The following is a 12,423-nucleotide window of genomic DNA, read 5'->3' as shown; positions in this document are numbered from 1 at the left end:
TTGTGGTCCTCCAGATATTTTTGGGACTCCAGCTTCCACAACCCCTTGTCACTGGATCTTACGGCTAGGGCTGATGGAAGCTGAAGTCCAACCACATTCGGACAGCCACATGTTCTTCAAATCAATACCTACAACAGCAACAGCGGTAATAATGATGGTCACGTTTATATCCCATCTTTCTCCCAGTAAACCAATGGCAGCAACATACAGAGTTCTGCCTTTCAACATTTTAGCCTCACAACATACAATATAGAGGAGGCAGCTCTAAATTATAAGACACCTCAGTTTTTCCTAGGAAATTGTAATAGAGGTATCCAAAGCTAAGGAACAATGAATACTTTCTTAAGAATCTGTGCAACAGGAAATTAGTCACTAGCTTCTTCCCGAGATCTTAAGCCAAGACCAAATGGTATGCACATGGAGAGTTTAAGGCTTTTAAATCATCCTTTTCTCTAATAAGTTCAAGGTGGTATACATGGTTCCCACTTTAACCTCACAACCACCCTGTGAGGTAGATCAGGCTGGAAGTCATCCACTGCATTTCTTGATCCAGGAGGGGTTAGAATGTACATCTTCCAGATCTCATGTTTGTGTTCTCTCATCAGTACACTTCTGTGAGCAGCTCACTAGATGGGGATTTCTCTTTTCCCCTCTCTGTGTCAGTCTCTTGATATTTAAAATATACAATGATAGTACAGTGGTGCCTCGCTTAACGGGCGCCCCGTTTAACAACGAATCCCCATAGCGATGATTTTTTGCAAATGTTTTTGCAATCGCACTGCAATGTTTTTAATGGGAAAATATCACTTTGCGATGATCGGTAAGCAGTTTCACTTACCGATTTTCGCATAACGATAATTTCCCAACAGCTGATCGGCGGTTCTAAAATGGCCGCCGGGTAAAAAAAATGGCCGCCCGCTGTGTTTTCGCCTGGATTCCTCGATTACCGGGCAGCGAAAATGACGGCCGTATGGAGGATTTTCACTTAAAGGTAAGTTTTCTGCCTATAGGAACGCATTAAACGGGTTTTAATGCATTCCTATGGGTTTTTTATTTTCGCATAGCGACGAATCTGCATAGCGATGATTTTTGCTGCACAGATTATCGTCACTATGTGGGGCACCACTGTAATGCAAATCTGTTTTACAGAACTGTTACTGGGATTATTATGAAGAAGTAAATTTATGAACGTTTGTGAAGAAGTAAACTCATGAAAGTTCTCAAGCCCTCTCTAAAATTCTAAGATTGCTAACAGCAGTAATTCATCTGCTACTTCAAATTTTGGTAAATGGAACAATCAGTATTCAGCCTGGAATCAAGTGCAACTCCAGAGACAGGTCAGCGCACAAGGGAGTAGCTTCTCTTTCTGGTGCTTCTGGATTTATTTATTTAAAACATTTTTACCCCATCTTTCTCCTTAAAAAGACCCAACATGGATTACATCATTGAAAGACAATGCTGAAAGCTAACAACAGTGAGTATACAAATACTAAAAAGCCTCAAACAAACACCATACCAAAAAAACACAACACCAAAACACATTCAAAGCAGTAAGGTACAATAATCCATTTAAAATCCCCACTGAGGTGGCCAGTCACTCAGGGATAGCCTGCCTGAAGAGAAAAGTCTGCCTGCTTGCAGAAGGACAATGACGATGGGGCCAGTCTGGCCTCCTGTGGGAGGGAGTTCGAAATACCATCATTCCTACAGTTCAGAAGTGCCTCCCATCTCAGGCTTCTACTATCTGGGGCTGAGGAGGGCAAAGAGCTGCATGACACAAGACCTCCAAATACCAAAATCTGCCAGTTATTCCCACCTGCAGGAACTGCTTGATCCGGCGCAGGTTGTGCTGGTAAAGAACATTTGATTCCTGGAGGAAGCGGCTGTATTGCTGGTCAATTTCCCCCAAGAGGTTGTGGAACACCAGTGTGGCATGAGATTCCTTGCTGGCAGCATAGGCCCTGTAGAAATTGAGGGAGCAGAAACCACAGGAAAGCGAAAAACAAATTTGTAGTAACAATCTTTAAAACAAAGACTATCCAGAGTCCTGTGGCACCTTAGAAGGCAAATGTATTATTATATCATGACTTTCATAGGCTACTGCATCTAATGAAGTGAGCTATAGTTCCTCAAAATGAATGCTATAATACATTTGTTATTTGTTAAAGTATAAGAGGACTTTCATTTTCCTCCTGCACCAGATTAACATCTTTGTCTCTTTGGAAAGTCTTTAGAGCATGATGTTTAAGGTCAAGAATTTCCTCTCTGACAAATAAATGTTATTCCCCATTAGAGAACGAGGAAGCACAATTAACTCAGCAATTTTCTCTATGTTTTCAAAATAGAAAAAAGGTTTCAGTGAATTTCCAGCTAGGCTTTGTAAACATAATCCTGGGAACTCAAGGGCCAACACCCACAAAGTGAAAAGAGTAAAAAAAAAGGTTTCAACCACTGTTTCAACCACCGGTTTCATTGCATTTGGGGGGGGGGGGAGCGAGAAATGTCGTAAGATGTCAGCCAGAAGAAAATAACGGAGAAAAAGAGTCTGATGGTTTATAAACATCTCAAAGAGCCACCATCAAAACTGTGCCCACCAAGAGTATAGGACCATAACTCTTACCATTCCCAGTCAGAATTAACTAGGAAGAACAGGAGATACATTGCAACCAAAGTTCCCTCTAAGTGGGGTGCATGCGTGCATCTCTGCCTCCCTCCGCGCAGCTTTCTTCCTCCTCTGTGCAGGGATCACACTCAACCCCTTAGGTTCCGGTTGTGGAACCCTGTGCGTGGGGGGAGTGGAGTCGCTCAAGAGAGAGGCGGAGTCTCGCCCAGCAGGGCTGAAAATTAGAGGGTATTCTGATTCCAACACATCTTTGTGGGAACTATTTCTGTGAGTTTACTGCACATCGGTGTTTAAAATTTCAGTCCTCTTAGATGTTTTGGCCTTCAACATCCCAAAGCTCCACCAGCCAGCACACTAGATAGTCAAGAGTTATGGTATAAAATATTTGGAGGGTCAAAGGCTCTGAATCACTGATCCAGAGCATCAACAGGTCACATCCGCTCTACAAATACAATTCTATTTAGTTCCTGAGGGCTTTGCCAAATTTTGATCAATTCTTAAGGTATGCTCTTCCATGTTTTTGGACTACCGCCCCAATGTTGCCCATTAGGATCCATTGAGACTGCCTCCTGAAGAACTCCCAGGAAGACCTGTGATTCCCAAGTAGCACTGGGGCACCTTCCTTGTTTTTACAGACCAACAAAGACACTGATGGCAGTAAAGTCAGCTGGTCTGTAGACTTCTGTTTCTGGGCTACACCTCCCAGAATTCTGCTTGGAGAATTCTGGGAGTTGCAGTCCAAAAATATGAAACAGCATACCCCTAACAATTATCTGTTTCTATCCCCATGGGAGTCCCCAGACAGCTGGGTGGGGAGGAGAATGAAGGCTGAGGGAGGAAGAAAATTGGCACTGCCCATTTCTGGTGTAGCTTTGTCCATCTCTCACCCTGACAGAGTACTCCAAATGAAAACAGCCCTCGATAGAAAATGCAAAGCTTGGAAAAACTCCATTTTTGACTACAACCTTCATGAATCTGCAACCAGCAGCCATACTGGCTGAGGGACTCTGATATATGTAATCCAAAGAAATATCTTACTCTGATTTTAAAATACCAGATGGTATCATGTGCAATTAAGTCAGAACCAGCTTATAGTGACCCTAAAATGACTTTCACGGTAAGTGACATGTTTATCAATTTTAACCCAATACTCCCTAGTTTCCTTGGCTGGGTTTGGATTTGAACTCAGATCTCCAAAGTCCTAGTTTATCTCTCAAGCCACTCAACCACATTGGGTATCACTTTATAATTGAACCTGACCATATGTGAGGGAAGTTTTCACCTTCCCTCACCGTTGGGTATTCTCGTGGCACCCAGGAGTCCAATGATATCTAGAAGGCCACAATTTGCACAGAACAATAAATGTTTCATCTCTAGGCCACTATCTGTTTGGGCAAGACTGCTTTCCTGAGGAAATAAAGAACATTGTGGTATTTCAACACATTTATTTGTGCACTGAAAGCTACTTTTCAAGTATAAGTGTAATCGATGAACACTCATGCTAAAAAAATGTGTTAAAGATACCATGTAACTTTCTTTTAATAATGCTGAAATAGATTAACTCACCTATTTTATTGAAAATCCCTGGAAAAAAGATAGGCTAGCTACTCCAAATCAAATAATGTCAAAATTCCAGTCTTTTCCCTATGCAACGTAAGTTGTTCCTAGCAAAATGTTCCTTTCTATTCTGCCCCCCCCCCCCTTTCAAGGATGATATGAAGAGCTTTAAAGAGCTTTACTAGGAAAGAAGGATCTCAAACAAATCTAGACAAGATGCATATATAAAGAAAACTTAAATGGCTCACCAGTCCTGACTTTCAATCCAGGGTGCAAGGAACTGCCGGAGTTCCATTGGAAAGCTGTCACTGTACAGCTGGTGGAGCTGCTCCAAATACCGTGTGTCTAGCTGCTGAAGTTGGTTCCACTGGGCCATCTTGGCAGCCAACTCTGGAAATATATAAGCGGTTTTACAAGAATGTTAGTCCGCCACTTCTGATTATTCAAGCTTGGAAACATTGACATTCTGTAAAGCTGAAACACCACCATCTCCTAGCCAGACTGACCAATGTCCATGTTGGCTAGGAGATTCTGGGAATTAAAGTCCAAAACAAATTTTCCAAACTGTGCTCATAAAAGTAGTAAAAAGTATAACTAAAATCTTACAACAAAAGAAAAACTTCAGACATGTATATTACTACTTTATGAATGACATTCCTTGTCAGCTTTCCCCAACTGAACTCCTAGTGCCTCAACCAATACAACTGTGGTGGTTTTGCATTGCATGCGTCACTAAGATCTGCTGGAGAGACACTCCTCTGTCCTCCACCATTGAGAACCATTCAGTACGTAAAGACATGAGGGAGGGCTTTTTCAGCAATGGCACGCTAACTATAGAATACTCTCTCTTAGAGCCTTGACTGGTGCTGGAGTGCATCAGCCAAGTCAAAACATACTTCGCTATTTGAGGGCTGAGGAACATGGCCTACCAAAGTTTCAATGACATGGCTTTAATGTTTTAATGTTGTGTTTTACACTGTTAAATTTTACATTGTGTTAAATATCTTATGTACTGTACTTTAATGAGACCTGAGGTATAAGGAAGGAACAAACAAACAAACAAACAAACAGACGTTTGTGTACTGGAATGTGGCTTGGGTTTGTGAGGAAGCTGCGTATAATGAAAGACTGAATGAAAGTATGGCCTTATTAGTACTAGTGTTAAAGCAAGTATCTAGTTAGAAAGAAATAACAGAAAATGTTTAAATTATAATCCTGAAGTAAGTAATTATATTTTAAGGTTGAAAAGAAAAATGAACACTTCTAGTTATATGCTGAAAAAAACTTACTACAGTACTTGAAATCTTGTTCTTGGATTTTATTTATCCTTGTTCACTGAACTTTTTTTATCCTTTGTGCCTTTTTAAAACAATAATGCTAATTTTTGTTTATTAACTTGCTCATTATTTTAATAGGTAGTAGCCATAATGTCTAAAACCCACATATACTGCTGGCCAGTGCAATGACACATGATTTGTGTAGTATAACCAAAGTAAATGATGTTGTGTGTCACCAAAATCATTTTTACTTTTAAAATAATATAATAATCATGTACAGTATCAAGTCAATTCTGACTTATGGCAACCCTTTTCAGGTAGAATTTTTTCCAGTGAGAGTATTTTTCCAGGTAGAGAATACTCAGAAGCGGTTTACCATTCCCTTCTTCTGAAGGCCCCCTGGGACTGTGCAGCTTTCCCATAACTGCACAGACTGGCTCAACTTGTAGGAGGCACACAAACTTCGAACCTCTTGCTCTGCAGCCAGATACCTTAACCACTGAACTATGTAGCCAGCCTTGGCTTTAGCAGAGTCACAGACACAGTATAAAAGAGAACTCGGGCTGTTTGCCTTGGCTGGTTGTAGAGATAATCCAAGAGAAGGAGCCCCTGTTCACAGGTATAAAGAAAAAAAATTCCAAACCTGGCATAGGAACTTGGAGAGGCTGTTCTTTGGGTATCAGCAAACACTAGTAGTGAAGATGTATAAGCACTCCAATGACCAATGACCACTTTGGTGGGAGAAAATGGGGGATCTAGCCAAACATACCGTATTTTTTGCTCCATAAGACGCACCTTTCCATAAGACGCACCAATTTTTAGGAGAAGAAAACAGGAAAATATAATCTGTTTTCTTCACTCCATAAGACGCACAGACTTTTCACCCCCCTGTTTTGTGGGGGAAAAGTGCGTCTTATGGTGCGAAAAATACGGTATCTGGAGGCCATTAGGGTCAAAAAGTTGTTACTGAATGCTCTTCCAGTTCTTTCTCCCCAAGTTGTTAATACATTCAGTACCAATATAAAGTCAAAGACTAAAGTGAAGAGTTTAGTACCAAACAACATTGACCCATCAAATCAACATTGTTGCCTTACCATGACTGGTAAATATGGAAGCGCAACTGCTCATTATGGCAGACCCCATAATCAAAAACCCAACAATCAGGAGAGTATAAAAATTCTGGTTTGGTCCATATCAACAAATAAAGAGCAGCCTTCTGGTAAAATCATTGGCTCTAAACTGCTCCTTCAAGAGCAAATCATATCCACATACTTTGCCTTATGAAAGGAAGACTATGCAACAATATTACTTTCTCAGAATAGGTTCCTTATTCCTAAACTTACTCCAGTTGAGACCCTTCTTCTTCTTCTTCTTCTTCTTCTTCTTCTTCTTCTTCTTCTTCTTCTTCTTCTTCTTCTTCTTCTTCTTCTTCTTCTTCTTCTTCTTCTTCTTCTTCTTCTTCTTCTTCTTCTTCTTCTTCTTCTTCTTCTTCTTCTTCTTCTTCTTCTTCTTCTTCTTCTTCTTCTTCTTCTTCTTCTTCTTCTTCTTCTTCTTCTTCTTCTTCTTCTTCCTCCTCCTCCTCCTCCTCCTCCTCCTCCTCCTCCTCCTCCTCCTCCTCCTCTTGTTATGTGTCATCAAGTTGCCTCTGATTTATGGCAACCCTACAAATGGGCAATCTCCAAAATATTATGTCCTCAATAGTCCTGCCCAACTCTTGCAAACTCAAGTCTGTGGTGTCCCTTAGGGAGTCAATCAATCTTACATTTGCTCTTCCTCTTTTCCTGCTGCCTTCCATCTTTCCCATCATTATTGGTTTATTCCCAGAGAATACTGCCTTCTCATGAAATGCCCAGAGTAGAACAGCCTCAGCTTCAACATTTTCGCTCACTTCAGGCTTGATTTTATCTAGGACCCACTTGTTTGTCTTTCTGGCAGTCTAAAGTATCCACAAAGCTCTCACCCACACCAAACAATTTTTTTCCTGTCTGGTTTCTTTGCTGTCCAGCTTTCACACTGTCCAGCTAATCACATGGTGATTAGAATACAAGAATGTGGATGACCTTGTCCTTCATCTCCAGTGATATCCTTACAGTTGATTATCCTTTCTATTCCTTCATTGCTGCTTTTCCTAGTCTCAGTCTTCTGATTTCTTGACTGAAGTCTCTATTTGGATTGACGACTGAACCAAGGTATACAAAATCTCAATTCCTTCATTGTCAGTGTTAATGTTGTGTAGTTCTTCTGTAGCCATGATTTTTAACTTCTTAATGTTCAGCTGCCGTCCTTGTTTGGCACTTTCTTCTTTCACTTTCACTCAGAATCATTTCAAGACATTGCTGCTTTATGCCAGTAAGATGGTGTCGACTGTATATCTTAAATACGTTTCTTAAAGATGCCCTGAAATGCCATTCTATTGTAGATATCTGGGCCTGGGAGCAAGTATTAACAGGAGCATTCTGCCATAGTAAAAGCAATGATAACACTGCCACATTTGGTTGTAGGTCCTTATTTGCAATGAAATGTATTTCCCTTTTTTGATAATATATTCTTTCTCAATAATCCCTCTCTATTCAAAGTGCTCCACTCTTTTTGTTTCTTGTGTCACAACAGTCCTCTGAGTCAGAGCATTGTTTCTGCTATATATCCCTATATGAAAAAGAAAAGCACAGGGACAGCAAAACTTAAACTGATAAAACTGATAATAGTTTTCCTGAGGTGCAATCAGTTCCTAGCTGAGGTCAAATTTGGTTAGGGATTTCCCAGGTCTCACATGTTGCTGCCCTGCCTTCTTAGAGAATTAGAACAAAATTTCTTTAGCTCTGGGAAAACAGTGTGGCTGCTGGTGGTGGAGGGAACCTTGTCTCATTCTTTGGGTAAACCAGGACTAGATTCTGTGAGGTAAAAGAACAGAACAGAAGGCAACCCTCAGGAAAGAAAAGGTCAGTTTAGAGGCGATTAGTCAGGTTAGGCTGGTCACAGAGCTATTGGGCCATGACTGATTTTTTTTTATTCAAATTCTAATATTTGAAATTAATCTCCACTTCTTATTCTCCAGAACAACTGCAAGTAAGGAGAATTGGAGGGTTTAAAAACATGAGCTAAGTCCCTGGTTCAAATTTCATCTTCACTAAGAATTTTCTACAAAGCCTTAGGCAAAAAAAACCTAGATGTCACCCATCTACCTGCAGCACTGCACTAACAGTGTGGCCTAACCCACAAGATAACTGAAAGGTGGTGGTGGTTGCTCTTGTGTGCTATGAAGCTGCTTCTGACTTAATTAGTGAGTTCCAAAAGGTCCTGACATTAACAGTCCTCCTCACAGTCTTTCAAATTTAAGGCTATGGTTTCTTCTACTGAGTCACTCCAATCCACATTTGGTCTTCCTTCGAATTCAAAAGGTTTTACTGAAATAAACACTAAATTAGCTATTTGATCATATAACTGGCTTATTTTTTTAAAATGGTGGAAATTCAGTTCTGAACTTTAGGGTTTCATATTTTAAACTATCTTGGAAAGGTCAGCTTTAAAATGTTGCAATAAACCAATTTTAAAAAAAATCAGAAGCACCACCACCACCAACTTGTCAACAAGCCAGCTTCATTGGGTTTTGTCTCTCCTTCACTTGTCATCCTGCAGAAAGGTCCTCAACCTTAGGCCTCCTGAGTGTTTGGGACTTTCAGCTCTCACAATCCCTGGCCATTGACGGTGCTAGCTGGAGCTTCTGGAATCCAAGGTCCAAAACATTTGGAGAAGTGAGAACCCCTGATCCAGCATCCATTCCATCAGAGCACTTCCAATGGTTTTGCTAAGGACACACAATTTTTCTGGCACCTTCTCTCTCCAAACCATTTTTATTATGAGGGGACATGACAGGATGATCAACACCAAGACTGCATTACAACGGCAGCAAAGCTGATAGGAGCAAGATCCACCTAAAGCACTCAGAATTCACTCCTAGATTTTTCTGCTTTTTCTTCTCCTTCCCTATTTGCTTTTACTTATTTCTTGTATCTTTTTCAGACTGTAAGCTTGAAGGGAGGAATTTAAGGTTGTTGATGATGTATAAACTGTTGGGGGTGCTTTGGTTTTTATATAAACTGCTTGAGGAGTTGCTTCTAGCTGAAGACGAGAGTGACAATGCTTTAATTAATTTAGTTTTAAATAATACATACTGAAATGCTTAAATGGTTTAATTAATTAAATTAAAATTAGGAAACTGATGGTAACAGCACAGCAGTTTTGGGGATGATGAAACAATTCAGGCTGGAACATCATCTTATCAACCTGAAATTAAAATGAAAGTTGGGATGGGATAAGGAGGTTTAGAATTATTTACCACAATTTTACACAACCAAATGCTCTTAACTGATACAAATTTCCAAAATATCAGCACTGCTATTAAAATTATTTGACAAACCTTCATCTCCTCAATCGCTCCCTGGCTTCAGTCAACATCAACCGTGGCTAATAAAGAACAGTGATTCTAACGCTGTGAAAGGCTGAATGTTGTGTTTGCAAGGCTAGGGTGACAAGAGTTCATGCCATTTCCAGAACATTTCCATTTCCAGAAATGTTCTCTTTACGTATCAGACAGAAAAGGGAAACGGCCTGAATCTGTCCTGGACAAAAGCCACAGCTCACACATTTAGCCATCACAATCTAATTAGCTGCTGAATGGGAACGATAAGCTACTAAGGTTGCTCAGGTTGCTATGGCAGTTATTCAAAATAACAGACAGGCTGGGTCAGACTGAGGGCATATCCAGTCTAGCACTCAGTTCTGCTGCAAAAAGCAGACATTTTGCAAGAAGATGGCAGATATGGTCAGATGCTCTGTACAGGGTGGGCCAGGGTCACCTGCTAATGGCAGGGGAACGCCAGTGTCTGTGGCATCCCACCAGCCCAAACTCCCTCGTAGGACACGATTAAGGAGATGCCTGATATAGGCACCTCTCAGACTGGAAATGATGAGTCCATTCTGTTGCTATGTTTCCAGCATGTCTCATAATCTGCAAAACCCAACCAGACTTCCCAGAACCGTCTGAGATGCTCCAGGCAGGAAATTCTGGGATGCTGTCTTAATTTATTTCAGGTTTCTTGCTAACCCATTCCTGCCAAGAATACCAGCCTGGATTAATTATTCTCATGGCTATCGAGATGGATGCACTGTCAGATGTCTGCCTCTTTACACACTATCCAAGAGGTGAACAGATGAAGGAAGAGGTATGTGTCTGTGTAGATTTGAGGTACTATCATCCTTTCTTTGTGTGGCTGCTCACCAAACATTCAGTATTTTAAGCCAGAACTATCTAAAGAAAGGAGCTGGCTGGATAAGCTGGCCTAGAGCTGGCTGGATAAACCAAATGGGCGGGATATAAATAAAATAAAATAAAATAACTTAGTGGTTTCGGTATCCGGCTGCACAGCTGGAGACTGGGAGTTCTATTTCCCACGGTGTCTAGAGCCAGCCTGCGTGGCCATGGACAAGCTGCACAGTATCAGGGTGCCCCCAGAGGAAAGGCATGGGAAACCACTTCTGAGTAGCTGGAAAACCCTGGAAAGGATCACTAAGTCAGAATTGACTTGGCGGCACATGATGGTGATGATACTTTTGAAATTCCTGGCTCACTCTTAGAGCCTAAGAACTGCCATTCTGGATGAGACCAACAATTTGTCAAGCCCAATATTTTGCTCCCACAGTGACCAGTCAAATGTCTCTGGTAAGCATTTAAACAGGACACGCCTGCAACAGCACCCCCAACTCTTGCTCTCTAGTACCTGATATCCTCTGCGCACTGCCTCTCATAGTTACGTTCTCCATGAATTTGCCCAACCTGCTTTCAAAGACATCCAAGTTGGGGGCCATCACTGAATACTAAATAAGTCACTTACTTAGACCACCGCTTGCAGTCAACCCACAAAACAAGCTGCCAGAATGGCTGAATTTAACTAAGAGCCTCCGAAGATGATCTTAAAATGCATGGGTATATATGGGAGGAAATGAACCTTCAGGTAATCTCCTCTAAGTCATTTAAAACCTTAAATGTTGTGATCCTCTTAAATCAAGAGCTGCATTTTAGTAGTTACTGGCATATGTTAAAATGTTGGGTTTTTTTTTTTTTTCTTTTACTAATTTAATGAATTTTAGAGGTAAGCTTCTTGGGACACTTGCCGGATAAATAAGGCAACAGCCACCTAAACTTCCTGGGTTGGGAGGAGTGTGTTAAATCAGACAAGAAGAAGAAAAATGAAGTGGGATGCAATCACCAAAAGCATATGACAAACAAAACTTACATTTTAAGGTGCCACATGACTGTTCTTTTGAAAACCTAAGTAACTGACAAACTTTAGAATTTTTTCTCCCCGCCAAAAAACGTCTTATTATCCGGTGTCACGTCAGGGACATTTCTGTACAAGGTAACCTAAAGGTCTTATAGTCCAAACCGACACTGATACAGGAAGTTTACTATTTCAGCATCCTTGATAAGGTCCAATCCACTTGTCATCATTCATTCATTCAAAATATTTTTTTACCTCACCTTTCTCCTTCAAAAGGATCCACAGCAGCTTACATTATTAAAAGACAACATTTAAAGCAAAAAAAACGAGTATACAAATACCGAAAAAGATCAAACAAATACCATACTGAAAAAAACAATGGACAGGAGCAACACAAAAAAAAAACCATTCAAAGCAGTAAGCCATAAGAAATTTTTAAAATCCCTCTTAGGCAGCCAATCATTAAGGGAAAGCTTGCCCGAAGAGAAAGTTCTTTACCTGCCTGGGGAAGGACAGCAACATGTGTATGTATGTGGGAGAGTTCCAGAGTCTGGGAGCAACATTAGTGAATATTCCTTCCCTCATTTCATTGAATTTTTCCTTCTTGTACTTAGTACCTGATGATCTCTACCTTTTCAAGCAATAGAGAACAGATAAGCCCCGTCATCTAAGTGACAGCTGTTCCAGT

The 12,423-nt window shown here is 40.7% G+C and overlaps 1 protein-coding gene and 1 long non-coding RNA gene across 12 annotated transcripts in view; one reads left to right on the top strand and one right to left on the bottom strand.

The window, feature by feature from the left end:
• Positions 1-12,423, bottom strand: part of STAT3 (signal transducer and activator of transcription 3) — a 45,158-nt gene that overhangs the window by 21,770 nt on the left and 10,965 nt on the right. For 7 of the 11 annotated variants that reach the window (XM_073004283.2, XM_078377880.1, XM_078377879.1 and 4 more), the window contains exons 2-3: positions 4,429-4,570; positions 1,817-1,961 (exon numbers count right to left, since the gene is read on the bottom strand). In XM_073004283.2, the coding sequence (XP_072860384.1) occupies positions 1,817-1,961; positions 4,429-4,556 (273 nt within the window). In that variant the 5' untranslated portion in view covers positions 4,557-4,570. Of the gene's footprint in view, positions 1-1,816; positions 1,962-4,428; positions 4,571-6,800; positions 9,020-12,423 lie in introns of those variants that run through there. The other 4 variants (XM_073004282.2, XM_078377877.1, XM_078377876.1 and 1 more) reach the window with 1 other exon arrangement.
• Positions 7,518-9,949, top strand: LOC144583652 (uncharacterized). Its single transcript, XR_013537563.1, has 2 exons — positions 7,518-7,646; positions 9,094-9,949. It is a non-coding gene; the product is annotated as an uncharacterized LOC144583652 (long non-coding RNA).

Source organism: Pogona vitticeps, chromosome 6, assembly GCF_051106095.1.
Source record: "Pogona vitticeps strain Pit_001003342236 chromosome 6, PviZW2.1, whole genome shotgun sequence".
Taxonomy (NCBI): Eukaryota; Metazoa; Chordata; class Lepidosauria; order Squamata; family Agamidae; genus Pogona; species Pogona vitticeps.
This window is presented reverse-complemented; position numbering and strand designations above follow the sequence as displayed.